Source organism: Rhinoderma darwinii, chromosome 5, assembly GCF_050947455.1.
Source record: "Rhinoderma darwinii isolate aRhiDar2 chromosome 5, aRhiDar2.hap1, whole genome shotgun sequence".
In the NCBI taxonomy this organism is placed as follows: Eukaryota; Metazoa; Chordata; class Amphibia; order Anura; family Rhinodermatidae; genus Rhinoderma; species Rhinoderma darwinii.
In genome coordinates, this window is record NC_134691.1 from 155,157,828 (window position 1) to 155,181,353 (window position 23,526).

At 40.2% G+C, this 23,526-nt stretch overlaps 1 protein-coding gene across 2 annotated transcripts in view; it reads right to left on the reverse strand.

Annotated features, from left to right (window-relative positions):
- Positions 1-19,919, reverse strand: part of RREB1 (ras responsive element binding protein 1) — a 73,796-nt gene extending 53,877 nt beyond the window's left edge. For both annotated transcript variants that reach the window (XM_075826672.1, XM_075826671.1), the window contains exons 1-2: positions 19,614-19,919; positions 10,552-10,618 (exon numbers count right to left, since the gene is read on the reverse strand). In XM_075826672.1, the coding sequence (XP_075682787.1) occupies positions 10,552-10,563 (12 nt within the window). In that variant the 5' untranslated portion in view covers positions 10,564-10,618; positions 19,614-19,919. The remainder of the gene's footprint in view (positions 1-10,551; positions 10,619-19,613) is intronic.
- Between the last annotated feature and the right edge of the window lie 3,607 nt (positions 19,920-23,526).

Below are 23,526 nucleotides of genomic sequence, written 5' to 3' on the forward strand. Positions count from 1 at the left end.
TAGGCAAAATATATATTTTGTTAAACCAAAAAAAATTGGTATATCCTTTATTTAATGTGGATAGGTCATTACATAAGTGCTTAATTTTTTTAATGACCCCAAAAGACAGGACCATGATGCTCTGTGGCAGGATGCCTTATTAAAACTTCTCTTGGCCTATAGATTATTTTTGCCTCAAATCATTTAAGATACAATTAAGCTCTGTTCACACCCGTGTCATGGCTTCTGTTCAGGATCCTTGACAGATATGATCCCATTGACTTATAATGGGTCAGGTATCTTTTTTTTTCTAGATAGGAGAAGTGGGCATGCTATGCTAGTCGAAGCACCAAAAAGCAATAAAAACCGGATGAAAAAAAGAACACAAGTGTTAACAGAGCTTAAACTATTCGTCATAAAAATCACTAGTTTAAAGGCCCTTTTACATGGGCCAATGATCCGGTCAGCAGCACATATCCCTGCTGACATCATCGAAATGTATGTGGACGAGCGATCGTAGTAAAGATCGCATGTCCCCATACATTATTGATCATAGTGCCTTGTGAAAGGAGCAAACGAGCACCGATCAATGAGCTACCTCGTTGATCGGCGCTCATTTTGGCAGCCCATATCGGGTCTTGTAATAGGACCTTTAGTTAAAAAAGAAATAAAAAATTGGGAGTATTTAAATAATGTAAGGTTCCAGAATAAAACGGTAAAATGTTTGATAATGTTTTTGTACTATGCAAATAAATATAAATAAAACGTTGTTCATTTTCAATACTAATAAAAACGATACAAAATAATCGTTGCGAATTGTCCTTTGCTAACATCAACTACGCATAAACCAAAGATAAGACTATCTTCACCAGCTAATTGTAGACTAGTACCTGATACGCTTGTGACTCCGGTTAAATATTTGCCCGTTTATCAATAGTGGTATATAATATATATATATATATATATATATATATATATTTACTGCTGAAATATAAAAATACAGGATGTAAAAGCATCTGTTTTTCCTCTCTGCAAATATAACTGAGGAAGAGCGTTTAAGATTGAGCAGTAGTTTGAAAAAGCGTACATCTTTGTAGACATGCTATTGCAAAATCTCTCTGCTAATCTCTCTCCCTTCTCTGCTACAAATCTCCAGGCGAGAGGATGCAGGCCAAAGTACAAGGCAAGAACATTGGCCAACTGTTGCTGCAGCCGCTCTCCTCCTCCCGTCAGTGTGTGGCTCCTATCACCCAATCACTGCCCTGCCAGCAGGTTCCCCGCCCTGCTCATTCTCCATGACTGACAGCGGTGCTCTGTTAAGCAGAAGGTGAAATCCATCAGTGAAGAGAGAAAACTGCCTGTAGTGTCACAATGTACCATTAACCCTCAGTGCAAACAACCCTACAATTCAACTTGTAGTTTTATCCAAGACATCTTGTAATGCAAAACCCATATAATCCGGTTTACATATCAACAGAACTGATACAACTACAGACTACTAACCATAGTAAAAAACAAACAAAACTAAAAACATAAAAGTAAAAGTGATGCAAATGTTGATGCACTGCTTGCATTAACACTGCTTTAGTCAGCCAAGTGTGATAGATATATATATATATATATACACACACACACACACACACACACACACACACACACAAGAAAAGGGTCACAGAGTCACAAAAAGTTTACATTTACTTATATTCTTTAGGACATTCCTTCCCAAATCCCCCTCCTCTAAACTTATAGGCAGAATGTAGCAGATCACATGATTGGTAAAAATAAATAGAATAAAAGTGCTCTCATCCTTTTGACCTTGGACTCATTTGCTTCATCTGAGTCTTTGGGTACATTCTCTTTGCTAACCACTCAGCACACTGCAAGCTCTGATAATAATGGTTAATGTTTACTGAAACCTGCGCATGAACTGTACTAAACCTGATAGCAGAACTTTGCCTGCTCAACCCTATAAGCATCCATGTCCTCCAAGTGCTGCACCACTTTTTATATTCTACTTTTTATTAAGTTTTTAAAGTTTAACAAGGCACAAAGTTACAAAAAAAAAAAAAAAAGTACAAAAATACATAAAGTTGTGCGCATGCAGATCAGTGTGGAAGTACAAAGAGATAAAGTATTTCTGGAATACTGTCCTAAATAAACATTTCAAAGACCACTTTAAAACAATTCACAAGAAACTTCTAAAAAACATCAACATCGTTATGTGTGATTATTATTGAACTGAAGCGTAACAAAATATCAACAATTTTTTTTTTATTTGGCTATTGTGTGTCTACTTTTTAGTCACACCAGAGAATGACCATTTGGAACAATAGTCATATATTGATCTATGTAAAAGGTGAAAAATTCATCATTTAAATTCTTTATTTCTATTAATCTTCATACTGGTAATGAACACTAAAGTGACTGTGCAGTTAGGTACAAGTTCGGACATTATATCATCTTTCTATTTAGGTAGATGTATACGCAATGCAAAAAGAAGCATACTGTAGGACTTAGGATTTTCATATTTATAGCTTGCATTATTTCTTTTATGTACATAAGATGTGGCCACAGTGACTGGATCCTTACGTGCCACGGAGTAGGATAGCTTTCGAAAAAGCCTGTTAGATATTCGCCCTCCTCCAAGAAAAAGCTGTAATCAGCAAAATACTCTGGATGTCACTTATTATGTTGTCTCTTGATCACTAGACAGACCGATTATGTGAACACTAAAAGTGATCTGAATGACAAAACATTGAAAGTAAGTCATCCCATCCATAAAAATGGCCTTTTTATTTGTTTATAGCGATTGTCTAGATCACATTCTAGAACGGAATGTCAATAGCGAGACAAAAGTGCACGCCTTATTTTTACATCCATTTTGCCAAATCCTTATTTACGCAGTTTTTAACACAAAAAGCACATGCAAATAAATGCAATAATCATGCTAGTGATTTTCTGTACTTTGCTTTCCATCAGCAAGAGAAAAGTTAAATAAATAAATGAATAGTATATAATATATATATATATATATATATATATATATATATAATAGAACCACAGTCACCTTGGAAACAAGCTGCACCCTATGTTTAACGAACAAACAATGGTACCTTTTAAGCCAGGACCAAACAGACCGAGCAAGGGGCGGCCAAACAGTCAAGAGAACTTTCAGAGCCAATGCGATAACATGCATGAATTCACTAATGGGACGCATACAGTAATACCTGTGCATACAAATTTTTAGGATGATATCTTACCATAAATAAAACCATTATAAATATAAAGATAATATAAAAAGAACTCCATCTAAATTAGTTGAGGGTTTGTTTTTTTTTTCGGAAAAAGCGGAACGATATTGCTGCCCAAGATAACAATAGCTGTCAGCACAGTGCCTATCTAGCTATGATGCTTCTGCCACGTACAATGGGTATTGCACCTGATCTACTCTGTACTCGTACTGTAAAATATTCATAACCAGCTCAGTAAAATAAGGTGCGTCTTTGTATCCCTTCATTCAGTGAGAAGTGCATACAATCATCGACAACACCACAAAGTTACTTGGCCCTGGGGAGTGGCAAGATCTATTGTGACTTGAAGGAATCTCAGCAGTGGTTACATGCTGAAACATGGCCTCGCTGGAGAAATACAGGAACAGTGCCACAAAACAGAATCCGAATATTAGTTATATGCTTGCTGCTGCTCTTTACCAGGTCATCTTGGAAAGTCCACGGTATACAAATCTGTCATATTTTGCTAATGCAAAGTAGGATATTAAACAAAAAAAAACAAAAAAAAAGTTCTAATTACGATAGGAAATCCTGCACTTAAAAATGGGGAGGTGATGGCAGCTGCAGAGATGGTACCCCCTCCTCAAAGAGCACCATCGAGCCGTACTAGATTGATGGCTATGCCAGATAACATTACATTGGTCCTTCTGTCTGAAAATTCTTGCAAATGAAAAGTGAAGCAGATGCCCATAGCAAGCAGTTAGTCATTTTTTATTTTCCAACTTGTCTTAAAAAAAAAATAGGATGATTGGCCGCTATGGATATCTACTCTGCTTTCCATCATCACTAGTTTTTCTAAATGAGACCCGAAAAAGCTTACAAAAAGACACACAAAAACAGCACTTGAACCATCAATGTTTACAAGGGGTATAGTAAATGTCTATAAATGTTAAAATGAGGAGAAAAAGACAAGAAAACAAACATAATACGTGAAGGTGTCTCAGGCACAAGGCTTGAAAGGAGCAACAGTTGGTGCCCAGAGCATTTATCCCCCCTCCCCCTGCTCTCCATCTCCTCCACACCCTTCCAACAACTATCACAAATCCTCAGGCCTCACGACTGCCAGCTGACAGAACTGTTTAGTCAGCAACAAGGGGTATAGATACACAGATCTTCTAGTCCATCATTGCTATCTACGTCGTGCTACTTGCTTCATTGTACGAGTTGTATTCAAGCAAATTTATGTCAGATGCATTTTTAGAATTACAATTGCAACTAGCCAGTGTAAAGATATGTTCAGAACAGTGGATTTACAACTAAAACGTCACCAGGTTACCCTAACATACAGATATATTGGTGTGGGTCTGTTTGTGCTACTTTCAGGCTTTCTTTAAAGATACAAATACAAAACGATTAGATGTAGGGCAGCACGATAGATCCGTTTCTTTCCAGGGGTCCTGGGTTCGGATCTGACCATGGGGAACATCTGTATGGAGGTTGTATGATCTCCCTGTGTTTTCGTGGGTTTCCTCCCATACTACTCATAGGTAACTAGCAGAAGCATGTGTGAGATAGGGAATTTCGATTTTTACTATTCACATCAGTCTCTGTCTAACACCCACCTCATGCACACGACCGAGTTCGGGCCGTGAAAAGCGGGCCGTGGGTCAGACGGATTGCACTGCTGTTTCGTACTGAACAAAATGATACAGTACGGAACAGAAGTTCCGTGGGGAGGCAAAGACTCCTAGCATCATAAATGTCTATGAGGTCAGGAGTCCCGTTGACCTGTACCGCGGTCAGTCCGGGAAATCCGGCCAACACACGGACCGTTTTTCACGCCCCAAACTCTGTCGTGTGCAAGAGGTGTTACAATCTCTGTACAGTGCTGCAGAATATATTGCCGCTATGTAAACAACAATAAATAAGCAAACATCTCCCTGTGTAAAAAGTAAAACGTGCTGCTGACATGAAAGAAATGGATGGGGACGAGCGATCGTTGTAACAAGTGCTCGTCCCCATACATTACTGATAATAGCTCCTTGTAAAAGGAGCAAACGAGCACCGTTCAGCGAGTTTTCTCGTTCATCGCCGCTCGTTACAGCAAAGATGTGTAAAAAGGTCCATTAGTACGTCGTAATGTTTTTTCCTATATGTTCCCTGGCTTGTTTTAAAACATCTTTACGGTTAGAAAATTACTGATAATCACAACATAAACATATGTCCAATATGCCCTCAGTGATACAAGGAATGAACAAGGACTAAGGGTGGCCATACACGCAAGATCACTGACCGCCGTCATCCATTCCTCCTGACGCCACCATAAAGATGCATATTTTGGCTCAACCGAGCACACATGTGTTTTGACTGGGAAGAGGGCATTATCTCATGTGGGAACTAAAGATCGGGCATGTCGAAATCCAATATGCCCAATTCTTCTTTCCCCCGACATCTATAGTCAGGGAAGAGATGGGAGCCCCATACACATTAGATAATCTTCTGATATTTATCTAGTGAGTATGGCCACCTTGACTCTACTCATACATACTGTATATACTACTCAAAAGGTAGAGTCAACATTTTCCAACTGTTTCTGGTTATCACTTGAGCCTGGGCAAGGATTGGCTTACAATGAAACTTTGGCCATATAAATTATTGGGAAATGCAGAAATACTTTAACAGGGAATGCTGTTCCTATTGGATCAAAATACATTCTTACTATTACTTACAATGAGGAACCTCCACCATTCACATGATACACTACAATAGTAATGATAACCGTGATTGGACAGGGAAAATTTGAGTCATGATTATTTATACATATTTATCATTGATATGATCCAACATATTTGGTTGTTTGCAAAAAGTATTACCTCACAAAATCTCCATATAAACATTTTATGCGCCTCATCAGCTCTAAACACCACACCCAGAGCCAACACCACAAAACTAGATTTACCCCCCCCCCCAAAAAAAATGAGTTTTCAAAAAGATGTGATCAGAAAGTCACTTTCATTATTCGCTCAGAGCCAACATCTGGACAGTGTTTCACATGAAAAAAAAGAAAGCACCCCAAAAACACAAATTGTGAGCTGGGCCTAATACTTTATTGGTTCTAATATGATGCATTTTATAATTGCTTACCGATTAGTGAGGGCTCTGTCAGACAGCCGAAATATAGCGTCTATATTATGACTAAAAATACCCGGACTACCCACAGATCTACTTAACAAGACCACCACGGAATCGGGAGGTCTGGCTAATATGGTCGGAATAGAGCCATTTGAAAGTGGCCTAAAGTTAACAATGGTACAGGCTAGACAGATAGATCAGCAAAAGTAGTAAAAAGTAGAGAAGATTTTTTTCACGCCCATTTGCAACTGTTTTTGGATACAATGCTGCAATGTCCAATTAACCCCTTAGAAGCGGAAGAATCCCACGCTGTGTCCTAGCAGCAAACATTTTAATGGAAATCATATTGCCACGGCCCATCTTGTTTGGCCCCCTCCTTCCAGCTCTGTGATGAGTTTTACTGAAGCAACTTCCCCCATCTTGTGAGAGCAGCTTGTACAGAAAAGGCCTGCATGTTTCACTTCCCCAGCCAGTGATGCCTGTCTAGGTGCTCAGCCGCCTGTCTTCGGCTCTATTCCTGCTAACCCCTTCAGGGTCACTGGCACAATGCATCCATTTTCGTTTTGGATTAGCTTTAGCTCAAACATATTTCTTTATTTTGGAGGGGATGACAAGGGTAAGTAATAATCGAATTAGGTAAATTAGGATTTGAAAATTAGGGTTTAAAATTGTTATATAATTGAGTTCCTAAAACACAACTAGCTGCTCATGTTTTTAGACTGAGTAAGTATGTTCACCTTTGCATCTAAAATGGTGCCGCTGGGGGTGGGGGAAATGATCAGAACAAATCCGCCTGAGGCTGTCGGACAGCCCCAGTAAAGGATCCAGATGAAAAAATGCTGGATCCATATGTTTAGAAGCTTCATATGTAAGTTGCACTACTGATGTAAATAACCAGATTTCTGTTTGCTCTATTATATTTAGGTATAACCATCAGCTTGACAATCATCAATTTTCTGTAGCAACGTCAAATATGAACACAACTTTCAACTAATAAAATGACGCATCAAAAGGAACATTGTTTATGTCCAATTTAGGATGATACAAAGAATATTGAAATCTCCAGCACTACCCTTATGGTTACACTCCGTGCTCATATGTAACATTTGTTCTTGCTTTCACAGGTTACTGCACCCTGCCCCTAAAATCTACCATGAAAAAAAAAAACATTAAAATTCTCAACTCTACTACATAATTTTTACAAGATCAACCAAGTCCCATTATGGATATTATTTTTGGTGCACTCAACCCCACAGACGCCCTTCCCTTGCGTTCTTCACATTACACTATAGCTCCTGGCTTCTTACATTTATATACCATCTAAAGTTGGCAGCAGCGTAAGAAATATGAATTATATCCCAAAAACATACATAACCTATAAATAAAGGCTGCTTGTCATCGCATTCATTTTTATTTGCCTGTTCCGCAACATAATCCATATGTATGCTAGAATACCAAGAGGCCACATATTGCTAGGATGCGCAGTACTATGGAAAGTACCATACCAGACATAAGCGTTCAATCATATGGAATTATATTTTCTTGTCCGTAACACTTGACAACTATTAAAACAGTTTTAAAAGGTGAGATTTGACTAAATACTCGCAAATATGTTCTTATAGGGGATTGCGGCTGGAGTTGCACCCAGGCCTCAGTGCTTGAGGGGACCCAAATGCCTGCTGCCACATAAGAGGACAGTAGTGCTGGAAATGGGGAGCAGAGCTCTAAAGGTAAGGCCAAACGGTGTGTCGTTAACGCGATTTTGTTGCGTTTGAAAACCGCATGCGGTCAACTGCATGCGTTTTTTGTCTCTGTAATGCTGCAGTTCTGTTGCGTTTTTTTACGCACAGTTTATGGACACAGTTTTCACCGGTGTTGAAGTTTGTTAGGTGCTTCCTGTATATTGTTCATTACAAGGCATTGCAGAACTGTTAGCAAAAACGCACGCAGTTCAGCAACAACATTGGCAGCGCGGTCATTAACCGCATGCGGTCGGACATTATGAAGATGCGGTCAACCGCACAAAAAACACATTGTAATATAACAGCAGCAGTCTGTCCATAGCACAAATTTCACCATTGACTTCTATTGAAAAACGACTTGCCGCGGTTTAAAAACACAACATAAACGCACCGTGACTGCACCGTGTGGCCTTTGCCTTCAGCAAAACATAATTGCACCGAAATGTAGTAATGCGAGATACAAAGCTGTATGATAGATAGATAGATATATAGATAGGATATAGTTGGAGGGTCTTTGTTCTAAACGACGTCTTTAAACAAACACTAGAAAAGCACATTAACACGTTACATATTTTAACATATAATGCAATAAATACAAAAAAAAAAAAAAAAAAAAACACTACAAAAAGCAAAAAGGTCTGTCTAACTGTAGACTGAAGTGAAGCACGGCACAGTTGTACTGTTCCTAGAGCATAAAGGCAGCTAGCTAAACTATTGATGGGAAAACAAAACAAAATGGGGGTTGTGTTTTAGGTGAAACAAGTGGTCTGCTTACAATAAATAAGCAAAAAATGAAGTGTGCATACAATAAGTGCTGCCAAACAATCGGAAGACCCATGTCTGCAAACTCAGGTCTTCTAGCAACAACCTGCAATTTAATACAGACTGCTTCATCCTAAGGCTGTGCTCAAACAGCATTTTTTGCAGGAGGAAAATTCTGCCTCAAAAGTTTGGGATTTTGAGGCAGATTTTTATCCTTTCTGCACGCCGTTTGCCGCGATTTTCGCCATGTTTTTCGCCCACGACCATTGAGTGCTACGGGCAAAAAACGCCGCAAAATACGCTCTCTTTGCCTCCCATTGATGTCAATGGGAAGTCAGAGGCATAAACACACAAAGATAGGGCATGTCCCTCTTTCTGAAATCAATGGGAGGCATTTTCGGCCGGTTTTTGCGGAGCGGTTTCCGCTCCAAAAAGCTTGTCAAAATACTCCGTGTGAACAGGCCCTAAAAAGCAGAAAGGTGCACAGTAAATACTATGCAGGGTACAGCAAACATACATAGCACAATATTTAAAATTATGTTGTGGTATGCTACAGCATATGACAAGTTAAATATGTGTGAAAGTGCAGCGTTTAGTTGTGCAACATTATGCACATTCAATAAAATAAATGGGTCAACAGCTTGTGGGATGTGGAAAATCTCAGCCAACATGGACCTATGACTGAACCCCTTATTTTATCCTAAACTTCCAGCAAACAAAATATTAACCCCCTCATATATCCAAGACCATCAGGTATCAACCCCTTATTTTATCCTAGCCCAGCAGGGAACAAAATATGAACCCCCTTTTCTATCCTAACCCACCAGAACTAGTGTCATTAACCCCTCCATTACATTAGACCACCAGAGAAGATTTAATTAGTATAAAATATTTTTTTTCAGGTCATTTGCACCTTTAAAGAGGATCTGTCACTAGTTTATTAATTCCCTATCTCCGAACTAATCTAATAGGTGCTATGATGCTGATAATACAAAGTAATTTTTTTTCAAAAACGTTTATTATTTGCAAAGTTATGAGCATTTTTCTAAATATGCTAATTTGGCTATACGTGATTAGAATCTCCTCTTTCATATGCCACCAGAACCGTTGTCCACAGCCCGTGATATGACTGTTTAAAGTGATCCCCCTTCCCTCCAGCCTCAGTCTCTCACGCTGTGTAAAGCAGCTTCATGCGGATAGGACAGCGTCAGAGGCTGTGACGTAGCTCCGCCTCAGGAGAATCGCTGGCGTTACCTCCCAGTGGTCCAATAAAGGCTCATTTACATATTTAGGAAAAAAAAGCTCATAACTTTTAAAATAATAAATGTTTTTGGATACAATTTTACTAGCATTAGATTAAGCTAGGAGATTGGGCATTACTAAACTGGTGACAGATCCTCTTTAAGTCAAATCCATTCTAAAATGGCAGCAGTAGAACAGCGTTAGTACCAAGGTGGCAAAGCCGATCGTTTAATCCGTCTGACATTTTGGTTATTCAGTCTCTGAGCAGACTGACTTGGATTAAAAGCATCAATAGAGCAGACTGGTCCCATCATTTCACCACAATAAATATGTTAATCAAACCAAGATCTATTGTTTGGACATCTTTGAAATGCAGATTATTCTCAGCAACATTATCTTATCACTGGTTTTTCATGTCTAGAGAGAACAGAAATTAAGAAGGTAGAGAGAAGGCCCTTTAGTACCTGGTTTTCCATCGGTGAGTGAATGCCAGCTCTCTGTCCCAATCACCACAGGGGTCACTTTAGGTTTCTGCAATTCATTAGTATCTATTAGCTGTAACAAACTACTAGATGGTGTCCACATCATTTTTACTCAAGCATCATTTTCATTAAACTAGAATGGTCTACAATTTGTGCTTTTAGATATAAATGATTTAAAAATAGAAGAAGATCAATCAAAGTTCATTCATACATTGCCATGATTTATTTTAGATCATCGATGTAACTGCACATCCAGACAATATAGAAATGGACCGGACGATCCCCCCTCCAAATGAGCATATTTCCCTAATGTATAGTAACAAAACATCAGTACAAATTTTTTTATTCTTTAAAGATCCTGTCACATGTCATTATTAACACAAAAATAAATAATACAAATAATGTGGGAAATTAAACTTTTACCAGAACATATTGATTATTTCTAACCGGTTGGATTTATTTATGGTTACATCCATCACCTATAGTTTTATATTTTAGAAAATGCCACATATACAGGATCTTCGGTCTATGTATCTCCAATACATCACTCCAAATTTAGATGCTTCCAAACGAAAAAATAAGAAGCTCAGGTGTAAACACAAAAATAACTGAAAGTATTTTCCAAACATATCTATAAAGAAAAACTTTCCATGCTGACAGACAATTATAGGCAGATTACACACACGCATATTACTTGGAACACAGAACATCCTCCCTTCCCAGGATCAGATGATGAAATGATGAACCAACACCCATCAGAATCCTTGTTTTTTAACGGCTATAACAAAACCTGGGTGCATTACACAGATTTGGACGGCATGCCACCTGGTTGAGTTTCAGGAGTAGCACATGAGAAAGTGTGTGTTCTGGCGATGATTCAGTTTTGAAATCTGGCACTGATGTATAAGTTACCTTTCCAGCATCTTGTTACCATCCTGTGAAGGGATTTATCTGCTTTGCTCTTGCAGGGGCCTGGACTATACAGCAAGGCTTTTGCAAGTAGGAGTGAATGCTAACAAAAGTAACACCCCACACCTCTTACTGGCAGTACCTTAACCCCCTCTCAGCCAGGAGCCAAAAGAGAGGTACAGCAACCTTTAAGTATTCGGAGACTGACTAGGGAAGCACAAAGAAGTCAATTTCAATAGATGCTACTGATGAAAGATGATGCTTTATAATAATGGCGCTGTAATTATGGCTGCATATCCAAATCACCATCACCGTATATTTTATATAGAACAGATAAAACGATCATAAAACATACCAACACTTAAAGAATGTTCTGGTTGTAAAAAGTAAAAAAACAAAAAAAAAAAAAAAAAAACACAAGCAACGGGATGGAGTTATCAAATGTACTAAAGGAAAAGTCTTCCTAGAGGGAAATGAGTTCCCAAACAGGAAGCAAGACATGCGGTCCAGGCCGTTAGTTACTAGCCAACATCCTCTTCAAGAAAATTAAAACTTGCTTTGTAGCAAGATGTGACCATCAAAAAGAAAAATCAAAAAGGGTCACGTCTTTCAAAGGCTACCGTTTTAGTTAAATAGTATTAAAACTAAAATGGTCATGTAGAACATGAATGTACATACACGTGGACCAAGAACCTGGACCAGGAGGGCAGCAGAACTACAGGCTCTCATTGATGAGGGCTATGCCAGTTACATGCTAATAACCAGCTAAGCAGATCAGGCTCAAGATAAAAGGCAAGCAGTAGTGGGAGGGCGATTTTTGTTTCTTATTCCAAACCAAGCCCTAAACAAGCGGTGTCAGGGACAGCCTAACAGTAGGGGAGATTGTGGTCAAGTAAATATCTTCAGTCAGCCATCAGCAGGAGATTCTGTCAAGGGATCTTCATTACCTAGTAGAGCCTTGACTAGCTATACAACTACAGTAAAACTATTCAGATGTAATATGTGATTAAAGAAAACTATTCTGTGAAAATAACCATATATTGATTAACAATTTGATGGAGAATCAATGATTGATGTTGGTAGGGGGATGCTAACAAGTGATTCTGATCACAAGAACTCATTGTTCACTCATGAAGTGACATCTCATCATTTTTATAACTACGTTATTACAGGAGCATGGGACTCCACAACTTCCAGTAAATAACTGCAAATTAAAAGTATATGTATATGCATCATTTGTTTAGCACACCTGATTAATAGTACACCTACATTAATGTACATGTGTTGCATCACGCCAAAATTGTCAGGGTCAGACGAAAATCAAATGTATTTAGGAGCCTGCCAAGTGTCCCCAATGGCAGATGTGGGGGAAAACATAAGATCGGATATGTTCAACATGCCCAATCTTCTAGTTCTGCCCCGAGATAAGCAGCTGTCCGACGCCTTATCTCCCTCTCCCCATTGAGAAAAATATGCATGTCAGTAGAGATAGCTATTGATCAAACGCTCAATCTACATAAAGCTATTTAATGTATTTAGGGTAAGGCCCCATGGAGCGGCATTGCTGGTTACCTGCAAAATTGTGCAACCATAAATGGTGTATTCATTAATGGCTGCACAATTTTGCAGGTAAACAGCCATTTCACCCGCAACAATGTGTGGCCAATAGTGAGCAATTTGACAGCAGCACCAAACAGGGTGCTGGCACGACTTTCGGCCACATCGCAGCCTCATCAATGCAGCTCCAGGGGGCCTTACCCTCAGTATTCTAGTATTACCATTATCATATCCAATGAAGTAAAGCAAGTGGGTACAGTTAACAAGTGGTGCAGCCCAACGGAGCCAATATGTTAGCCCTGTCTGACTGACCAAGAGGGCTTAGCCAAACTCATTTACATAAAGGATTTACATATTTTTGCCCACCATTCCCCATGGCGTCCGAAGTTTGGGAGCCATTTAGTGGATGCACATACATTCACAAGCTCCTCGTTATTAGGATATTTTATAGATCTCCGTAGTCAAAGAATTCATCTGGTTAAAGACACCCTTACAAGAACGAAGTTATAGAACAAGCAGGTTAGAGGGACATCACTGTATCTGTGCATACTGGTAGCCCAATAGATGGAAGGGAACATAATCCAGAGTTATTGTAAAATTTTAATTTACATAACTGGTTTCTGTTAACACATAGCAGATGAGGCTACAATTCTAGAAGTCGTTTTCCTAGATGTTGTTCCAGAAAATTCCCAAATCCAGCAATAACTAGTCCTATAGATTTTAAATTTGCGTTTCAGTTTGGAAATCTGTACTGAGACCTAGGCTTGCCACACTTATTCACTTGAATGAGGCTGAGGTGCAATACCAAGCACAGTCAATGGACAAGAGTGGCGCTGTTCCTGGATTTAAAAAAAAAAAGCTGACTTTTTGTTTCAACTCTTGGAAAACCCCTTTAATCTATTAGTATTAAGCCGACGGAAATACATTTGCTTTTATTGCAGCCTTATCATCAGCACTACAAATTTTTATTCCACCATAACACCTTCCTTCTTTTTGAACAAAGACTGTTTTTTTTTTCTCACATATTTGCCCTCCGATATCTTACCATCCCAAGAATCATTAAAATTCTTTCTTTCATACATTGAATTTACACGGTCAAAGTCCAGCCCTGCTCATAGCACCTGTAGTAGGAGCGTCTCAGCCGTAAACTTAATTTAATTAACAAAAGAGGATCCTAATTCATTGCATCATTAGCCTTGGCAACAAGCGGAGCAGGTAAATCCACCAGGCGCTCGGTTTCAGCTGCTCTGTTTGCTATGGAAACCAAAAGGTTCCTAAATGTTACCATGTGGTTAACAGCAGCTTGGAGAGGATGCTGCCTAGTACCCAGTCTAAAGCTAATCTTGCAAGATGGTTTCAGACAGGGTGGACATCTGTTACCGACACAGATCCAGTAAGTTGTCTTGATCTTAAAATGTGAGATGAGCATTGCCTTCTCCATAAGCAGGCACCCTTGATCAAGAGGGGAAAAAAATACCCTGATGGTGTGATGCTTTATTCTATGTGTATACAATGTTTCAATATATACTTTACATCTACCATCAATTAATTCAATAGCCTTTTCAAAAAGTGCAAACAAAAGCAACTGAAAAAGTAAAATTAAGTCACTTAACAAGTTTATCTCATAACCCCAAGAGTAACAATGCCTGTGGGGGGGTTTGAAGAAGTTTTCTCCACCCCTATTAGCAGCAACATCATGAAAGTCTGGAGTCTGCAGGTGAATCCTTGTCAAGTTATTCAAATACCTGGTTGTAGAAATCGACTGAGGCTTTTAGGCTCTCGCAGCTTTTCTTGTTTGAATCACACTGAGCAAACAGTCTCCACCCGTAACCCACTGCTTTTGTCTGAAGCACCTTTTCACTGAAATCTACCTTTGTTTCTTAGCAGAACTGCTTACAGGCTCCAGTGAAAACAAGCTACTCTGGAATGTTTCTAAACTGCCAATAAAAATACTTTTTCTTATTGATTGTAAGCTCACAAGGCAAAGACCACCTCCTTCATATCTGATCCTAAACAAAAATTCCCTTTTAAATGGTGTTAGAATAAATCTTACATAGTCCTATAGTGCTTGAATGAGGTTCTCCTTAAAAACTTATGCAATAGTGCATTGAGCACAAGGTACATGATATGATACAGAACCATGAGGCGATGCAATTGAAAATGGCCCCTACAGAAACTGTAATGCTCTCCAGAATTGTCAGTTGTTAATCTCCAATTACAAACACATCTGCTGCTGCCCCCCTTCCATTCCTTATCCCTCCACATTAGATTATTTATGTCCAAAAAGCCATAACCAATTAACCTGCATCTTAGGAAGCCAAAAGGTTTAACACCCCCCCCCCCCCCTCACTCACTCCCCATCTTTTTCAGCTCAGTATAAAAGATACCCAAATGGAATACAGTTTTTAGAAAAATAAATAAATACGGGTCCAAAATGTATTCACTCCTATTGGTGGAAAAACCATCTAAAAAAAATTCAAGTGCCTACAATATACCATTTAGAAAAAGCACACTATAGATGACTATTTTATGAATATGACCTATGGAGGATGAGAATACAATCATAGATTTCTGGAACCATATTTACAGGAAGGGAAGTATGCAAGGGTCACCTTCACGTAACCTTGAAGAACTGTTAACCAGTGCATAACATCTTAAACTTCATCCTAACTGTATGTCATTGCGTAACTAAATGCATGCAATTTCTTTCAGAAGTCACCAGTATCCTTGTGTTGCTACATAACAAAAGCTATTTACATTTTTCCTTTTAACTAGGACGATTATTCTGACTTCTTACTATTTTGTTGTAAGTCTATATATACTTTTTAACAGTCTTCGTAAAACGCGTCAGCATCAGATGTACTATTCATTAAAACCTGTATGAGCCACACATACTATTCCAGTGTTAACGTACCGTATCTGACCCAAAATATTCCATTTTGTAACATACGTATGGAAATGTTTTTCCATGCAAACAGCACGAGAATCCATATGAAGAATTCAAAAATGTCTAAAAGGTATCCAATACAGATAAACTACAACGATCTAGATGCAAAGTGGCTATAGTAGACTTTTCAGCAGAAAACTGTTCACTCCACACCTCCAACATTGTGTGAAAACGACATCATTTACCTGACTGCAGATAACAGGATAAGGAAAATGTCCCACCCTTTACAGCATGTTAGAACAATGATTCATTTTACTTTTTTTTTGTCTCTCTCTAGTCTGCCAGGTAATAAACCTGGTGGGCAAAGTCTTCCTTTCAGCTATCTACAAGCACAGAATATGTGATGTTGTTGACTTCTTAACTCCTGCAGTACTGGTTTATGTCTTTCCACAAGGATCCATTGGTCCAAGCACAACCAAGAAGTTTTCCATGTGAGCCAACATCTGACACGACTGGTCCATGTGATGGGTTTCATTGAATCAGTATGATAACTGAAAACGTGGGCTTGCCAGCATCCTCTCTACCTCATGAACCTTTTTCAAAAGATCCAATAAATCTAAATCACAAAGCTAATAAAAGTTTATTAAAATACACATATGGATGTAAAGGTTTCTGGATGTTCTCAGATATGGACATAAATGATAAAAGGCGATTATGGGGGCAGATATTTTTCTAGACTTCCTATCAGCTATCCAATTGAAGAATACTACATTCAGCTTCTCTCTAGCCTCAAATGGCTGCTTACAGGGGACAATAGATAACATTCTAATGCACAGTAAATGAAGATAAGATAAACTTTAGTAACCAAAATGTATTGTAGTCTAGAGACTGATCTTTAATTCATTTTACATGATCAGCCATTGAGAAACAACAGGAGTGAACCCACACAAATGCAGGGCATTAATGTGATCTGATCAATGTAACGCTTACTTTATTTACATTATATAAAATAGTGCTAAGGGGTTTAGTCCAGTCCACCAGTCCTCCTACCATCTGACAGCACATCATGTGCTCAGCTAAAACCAGCAAGGTTATTCACCAATGGACACAAGTCAAATCATTTTTGACCAACTAAACACTTTCGTAAAAAAAAAAATGCATCTTGCTTTTTTCCAAAGATACGAGGGTTAATTTTAGCTCCCTTCTGTTTAGCTGCTTAGCAACACTTATCCTATGACCTTCGGAGCACCACCTTCTTTTAAAAGGGATAATGAATACCAACATCTAAAAGTGCTTTACTTTTTTTTTCTTATAGAACGTAAATCCTTTAATAAAACAAAACATAGAAGTTTATAGACCTCACCCAGATAGAACTACACTCACAAAAAATGTAAAAATCAGCATTGCTACTAGTTGGCTTCTTTCACTAAAATTGTCACAATTGTGCAGAACAACGTATCTGCAAGGTCAGTACAACACATGTAGGTTAATCTGAGAAAATGGAAGCATCCTCTACACACCCAGTATGCCTACAACAAAATGTAAAACAAACAGAAAAAAAGAGCAGTAACTCATTCATTACAGGAAAACTTCTCAGAAACTCAAAAGAACTCCAGAGCCAAACAGGCACCAACTAAGACAATGAAACAGGCCATCACTTACTTTACATACTCCCAACAGTCTGGCCAGCCTTGAACTGTAGTATCATGTAAATAGATGTAGACAGTCATCTTGTGAGGTTTATTAGTAACTAGGACAAGGGTAGCTTCTCATCACCCTATATCCATTCACCACATGCAGAGACTATAGGTAGATGATAACACACAACAAACATGCATCAAGCATGCTCTGACTTGCTATGATCTGGCAAAGGAAGGGTTACATTCAAACTTCAGACCATCTGACTGTGTCTTGCCCCACACAAGCAAAGATAGTAGGTTGCACAACTACAATGTAATCCAGACTGATGAGATGAGTGGGACTCTTGAACATCCACACACAAATATACCAAGGGAGGAGTATCTGCTCCCTGCAAACTCTCATCTAAGATGTTACAAAGGTGAGTTGTCCTGGAGACATGATGGATGTGCTTCTGTTCACTGACAGCAAACAACTTCTTTTAACTTCCGGCCTACACAACTTCCAAAATGAACATTGTACTTATTTGTGGATGTAAACACTATGTGATATTGAGGGAATTTATATAAAGCTACCCTTTATTAGATATCAGGTGTAAGTATTGCTAGGTATGGAAATTAGATTGTGAGCCTCCCATGGGACCAGGAATGATATAAATGGATACAACCTGTGTATAGTACTGTGATACATGTTGACAAAACATACATACCATAATATAAATAAATACATCAGATCATAAAAACCAACAATATTTACATAGAATGTTAAACATGAAGTCCCATTTATCCTAATAATCACATGCCACACACCAACATGGAGGATCAAGAGAGTGGCATGAGTCCGGCCAGCCACTGAGGGGTTAAAGTGAGTGAGGAGAGTGAGTACCCTCCATCAGATACTCTTCCCTCCCCTAAGTTAGTGCAGAGCATGTATGTTGGTGCTGCTGTGCTGGCTCTTAAGCCGTGTAGAATTTCGTAATGGAATGTGAACTGCTCATCCGGATCTGGGCTCCTTCTATCTCCTAACCAGTAAGGAGCAGGGGAGGACAGATCTGCTGAGACAGGAGAAATGCTCTCTTTCTCCTCCTCCTTTTATAACTCATCAAGGATGCCTTACGGAGGACATACAGCAGAGGTACTACCCAGGAAAGTCCAACAAACACAAGTATATAACGCTATATACACACAAATATATTATAAATACACATATTTAAAAGTGTGTGACACCATCTCAAGGACATCTGCTGGTAGCACACGAGGAGGAAGAGGAAATACATAAAACTCTTGAAAACTTTTTCACCCATGAATATATTTATGCCTAGTTTTAGCGAGTCAGCAAATACTGTGAGTCCATCCCCATCATCTCCTGTAGAGAGCACTGGGGGTAATAATACCCTGCTTCTTAGCAACCATTAAGGTCGCAGAGTCCTGGGGGTCGGATGCCCCCTAGTTCTGTACTTAGAGCGGAGCACCCCCCAAACTTTACAAAAAGTTTTTACAAGTTTTTTTGTACATTGTACCTAAGGTCCAGGTGTCGTCCTACATATTACGCAGGGATCAGTGGAGGAGCATCTATGTAGAGATGGCTGCTGGGAGGAGGAGTATGGAGGTGAGAAAGTTAGCAGGAGAGCTCTTCTATATGGCAGCACGCTCACAACATCCCCCATCTGTACTTTGATGCCAGGCTCCTTCCTGTACTCTCATGATGACGATCTCTGCTACGTGTGATTCCACCCCTGATCCACACTCCATGCCCAGTACACGGAACAGATGCGATTTAATATTCGCACAGCCATTACTTTATCCCCCTCTCTCGCGCATAGGAGAATATTCCATGGGTGGAAAGTTTGTCAAGGCCACCAGGCTGCCCCCCTCCTCTTTACACAGCAAGTGGGATCAGAAAACAGACGAGAGATACATGGAGGATGCAACAAACACACAAGGACAGGGAGGGGAAGAGACAAACTTCCCCATCTCCAGCTGTACGCAGTCTACAGGGTAAAGATGCCCAGCACAACTTTCTTATAGTTCTACAAAACTTTCTCTGAACTCACCTTACTGGGGATGTCTTCATCTCATGCGCAAAACTCAAAAGATACAAAGTAAAAAGAAAAGGATACAAAAAAAAAAAAAAAAGAAAAATAAACAAAGTTTGTCTTGTGCTGAGAAAGTTTGATAGTCCTTTCTACGTGAGGCCACGGAGCTGGGAGCAGCACCATCCAGGAACCTGGTGGTGCTGGCTAGTTAAAAATAAACTTTGCTCTAGGAGGAGATGATCTGGCTGGATTCCTGAGCTCAGCCAGTTTAATATGGATGAGCATCAGGTCCTGCAGGCAAAATGCTGCTCTTGGTGCTGCTGCTGTTGCTGCTCAAAGCTGGTTGGTAGAAAGACTTTAACAAGGAAGGGGAAGGAGAGTCAGGAGGGCGGAGAGACAGGGGAGAGAGGAGGAGATGGGGGAGGGGAGGGGAGAAAAAAAAAAAAAAGCAACATCATCTCCTCTAACATTGGGTCACACAACTTCTCAAAAGTTTTTCATTTAACTTTGCCCCAGTTTATAAGAACCTGATAACACTTTACATGAGGGTCAATAATAAGAAGCCATCATCATGACCATCATCTGACTACAACTACCTGTGGATTGTGGGATGATGCCTGCAAAGCTGTATACATGATAGATAGATAGATAGATAGATAGATAGATAGATAGATAGATAGATAGATAGATAGATAGATAGATAGATAGATAGATAGGCAGGCAGGCCATAGGCTATGTGGACAGCTGCCATTGATCTCTGCTGATCCTCTCAGTAGTAACTTGTGTGTAAAATGTCACCACTACAAAGGTCATATTGTAATGACACGTCCCAGCAGAGAGCACTTGGAGTGTGCTCAGGACGATGCCCACAGTGTCAGTGGTGAGGTGCCTGCCTTTGGAGGTACATGGGCAGGTGAGGTACGGAGGGCGGAGTACACACGGCGGGAGGGAGGGGAAGAGCCGGCAGAGCTGTGTAAAGAATAGTGTGTGGATGTGCAAAGTTCACAGGTCTCATGTTATCTCCGCTTCCTCCAGTGGCTGATAGAGCAGCAGCTGACCTCCATGAAGGATGGCGGAGGGAGGAACCTGGGGCGGCAGGTAGAGCAGGTTAGCTCCTTTTTTCTTCCCTCCTGCAGCTCACTAGTCTCCCCCTCATGAGTCCTCCTCACACCCTCCCTCTGTGATAAAGAAGCCATCACGTGTTTCATCTCCCGGGGACATGTTACTGAGCCTGCTTCTCCTCCAGCTAACTGCCTGTTGTAACAAAGTAGCATCCTATCCGCGGTCATGCCAACTCTGCGGCTCCTACCTACCTTTCAAGTATTTAAAGTGACCCTTCCAAGAAATGAAGCACACCTGCTGGAACCAGAGCAGAAATTGCCCACAGGTGCCTCATTAAGCGCCCTCACTTGGTACACAAGGTTATCCTATAAGTTTACAATGCATGGCAGACTCGCTGATCAAGAGCTCACGGGCACGCAGCCGGGTGGTAAAGAGTTAAATACATGAATGCAAATAAAGGAGTGAGTCTGGCAGGCCTAGTGTGGAGCCCGGTTTACATGGCATGTCCCATTCAGGAGCCAGGCTCAGGCAGGTAGCTAAGGCTCTGTTCACATACTGCAGTTTTAGATGTGTAAACTCGTTTTCATCGAGATTATTGTTAGAGGGAAAAATGTCAGTATATTCCGATCACATCATGTTTGGGGCATAACGTTACAAAAAAATAATAATAAATAAATTGGCATCTGAATTAATTTCTTTTTTTAGGCCTGTACGGCGCAGTCATTTTACATGCTGCGATTATTACACTTGTGGAGGATTGTAGTGGGATATTGCAGGTTCTCGGCGCTCATTTTTATCTATGGGGTGTGCGTGAAGAATCCATCGTTGATGTTTTTTTTTTGCTACCACGTATCACTGGCACATAAAACGGCGTGTATACATGGCTATTTCATGCCACCCAATCGGCTATTTAGAGGCGATAATACGCAACATCGCAGAAATGTATCTAACAGAATTTGTATCCAAAGTAGCATGGCGGCCAAGCTGTGGAATACTGTTACAAAAACCAAAAAGCATCTAGTGTAAATGTCAGACGTAAACGCTATTGGCGCACTTCTGGCCTATAGAAAGCTAGAGCTAGGACACCGTACACATCTGCATACTTTTATTTTTATTATATAACCATGTACTTTAGGATTTCCAGACCTCCCAGGACAGGATCCTAAACTGTCTTTTGCCCTAAATATAAGGCTATTGAATAGTTGTGCGTGGCCGAGAACTCCATGAGCTTCACCTATGCTACATGCGGAACCGCAGTAAATCCGCACACAGTTGTCGTCCACGCAGCAACAACCGCAGTGCTACTGCACCATCTGAATATGCTCGTAATGTACATGACTGTGTTATGGCTCCGTACACGTTCCGGGATGCGTTTCACGCAACTTGGAGTCTGGGATATTCTTGTGAAGTGGATTGACAGCTTTGTCTTTTATAAGGGTATGTTCACGGGAAAAATCCATTGTGTATTCTGCCGATATTCCGCCTCAGAAATCTGTCTGACCCTCGGATTACTGCAGCGGTTTTGCAGTTTACAGTCGTGTTTTTAGCACGCAGATTATCCCCATACACTGAGGATAATCTGCTTGTGGCTCCTGAAGCGGTTTTTGCAGCAGAATACGCTGTGGAAACTGCGTTAAAAGTTACATGCCATTTTGTTTATTCTAAGTAAGGCGATTTCGCATTGACATCAATGGTCGCCTTGTTATTGACAAATTCCATTGTGAAAAATGTGCCAGAATCAGCATGAAAATTCCATAGTGTGAACAAGGCTTTAGGCTGGGTTACCTCAGTGCAGATTTGCTGCACATTTTGCATGTATTTTTTAAGCCAAAACCAGGAACGGAACATAAACACAAGAATTATATAAAGAAAGGCCTTATAGGACTGCTTTCCTGGATCCAGATCTGGTTTTGGCTTACAAAATACAGGCAAAATCTGCAGCAAATCTGCACTGTGGGAACCCAGACTTAGGCCTCATGCACACGCCCGTGCCCGTAATCACGGCCCGCGATTGTGGGCACAGACGGCCGCGGGCCGAATTTTTGTGCCGTGCTCCCATATAAAGAATGTGAGTACGGTACGTAAAAAACGAAAAGTAGAACACGCTCCATAATTCCCGGGACGGTTCTACGGTTCCGTAGCGATACGGAAAGGTGTCCGCGGCCAATAGAACCGGGCGGGTCCATAATTGCGGACCGTATTGCGATCCGCAATAACGGCGATTTTTCACGGTCGTGTGCATGGGGACTGAGGGTAAGTTCACACGTAGTGTGAATACTGCAGGTTTTCCGCAACATATGTAGTTGCGGAAAATCCGCAGCATAATACAGTAGCAGCAGAGTGGATGAGATTTGAACAAATCTCATCCATACGCTGCGTAAATGATAAGCGGAAAAAACGCTCAGAAATTGACCTGCGGTGCGTTTTTTAAATCCGCAGCATGTCAAATGTATTTGCGTAATCGCTGCTTTTTTTTTTTGCAGGGTTTCCCCAATGAATTCAATGGGGAAGTACATCTTGCAACAAATAGCAGATGTTGCGATTTTTACGGCAGAAAAGCTGCGATTCCGCCGCAAAAATCGTAACTCGCAAATCTCATACTTACCCAGAATTCTTTGCTTCTTCGTCCAGGCCGGCCTCCTGGGATGACATTCACAGGCTAGAGCGGTCACATGGGATGAAGTGTCATCCCAGGAGGCCAGCCTGAAGAAGGCAGATGGATGCGTTGCCATGGCTATGGGTACGTAGGAATTATTTTTTTTTCATGCGGTTTTCCACAGTGGACATTCCGGCTGAAAGACTGCACCACAATTTGGTGCGATTTTTCGGTAGGAATTCCTTGAGGCATCCAGGACGTCTACGCTGTTTG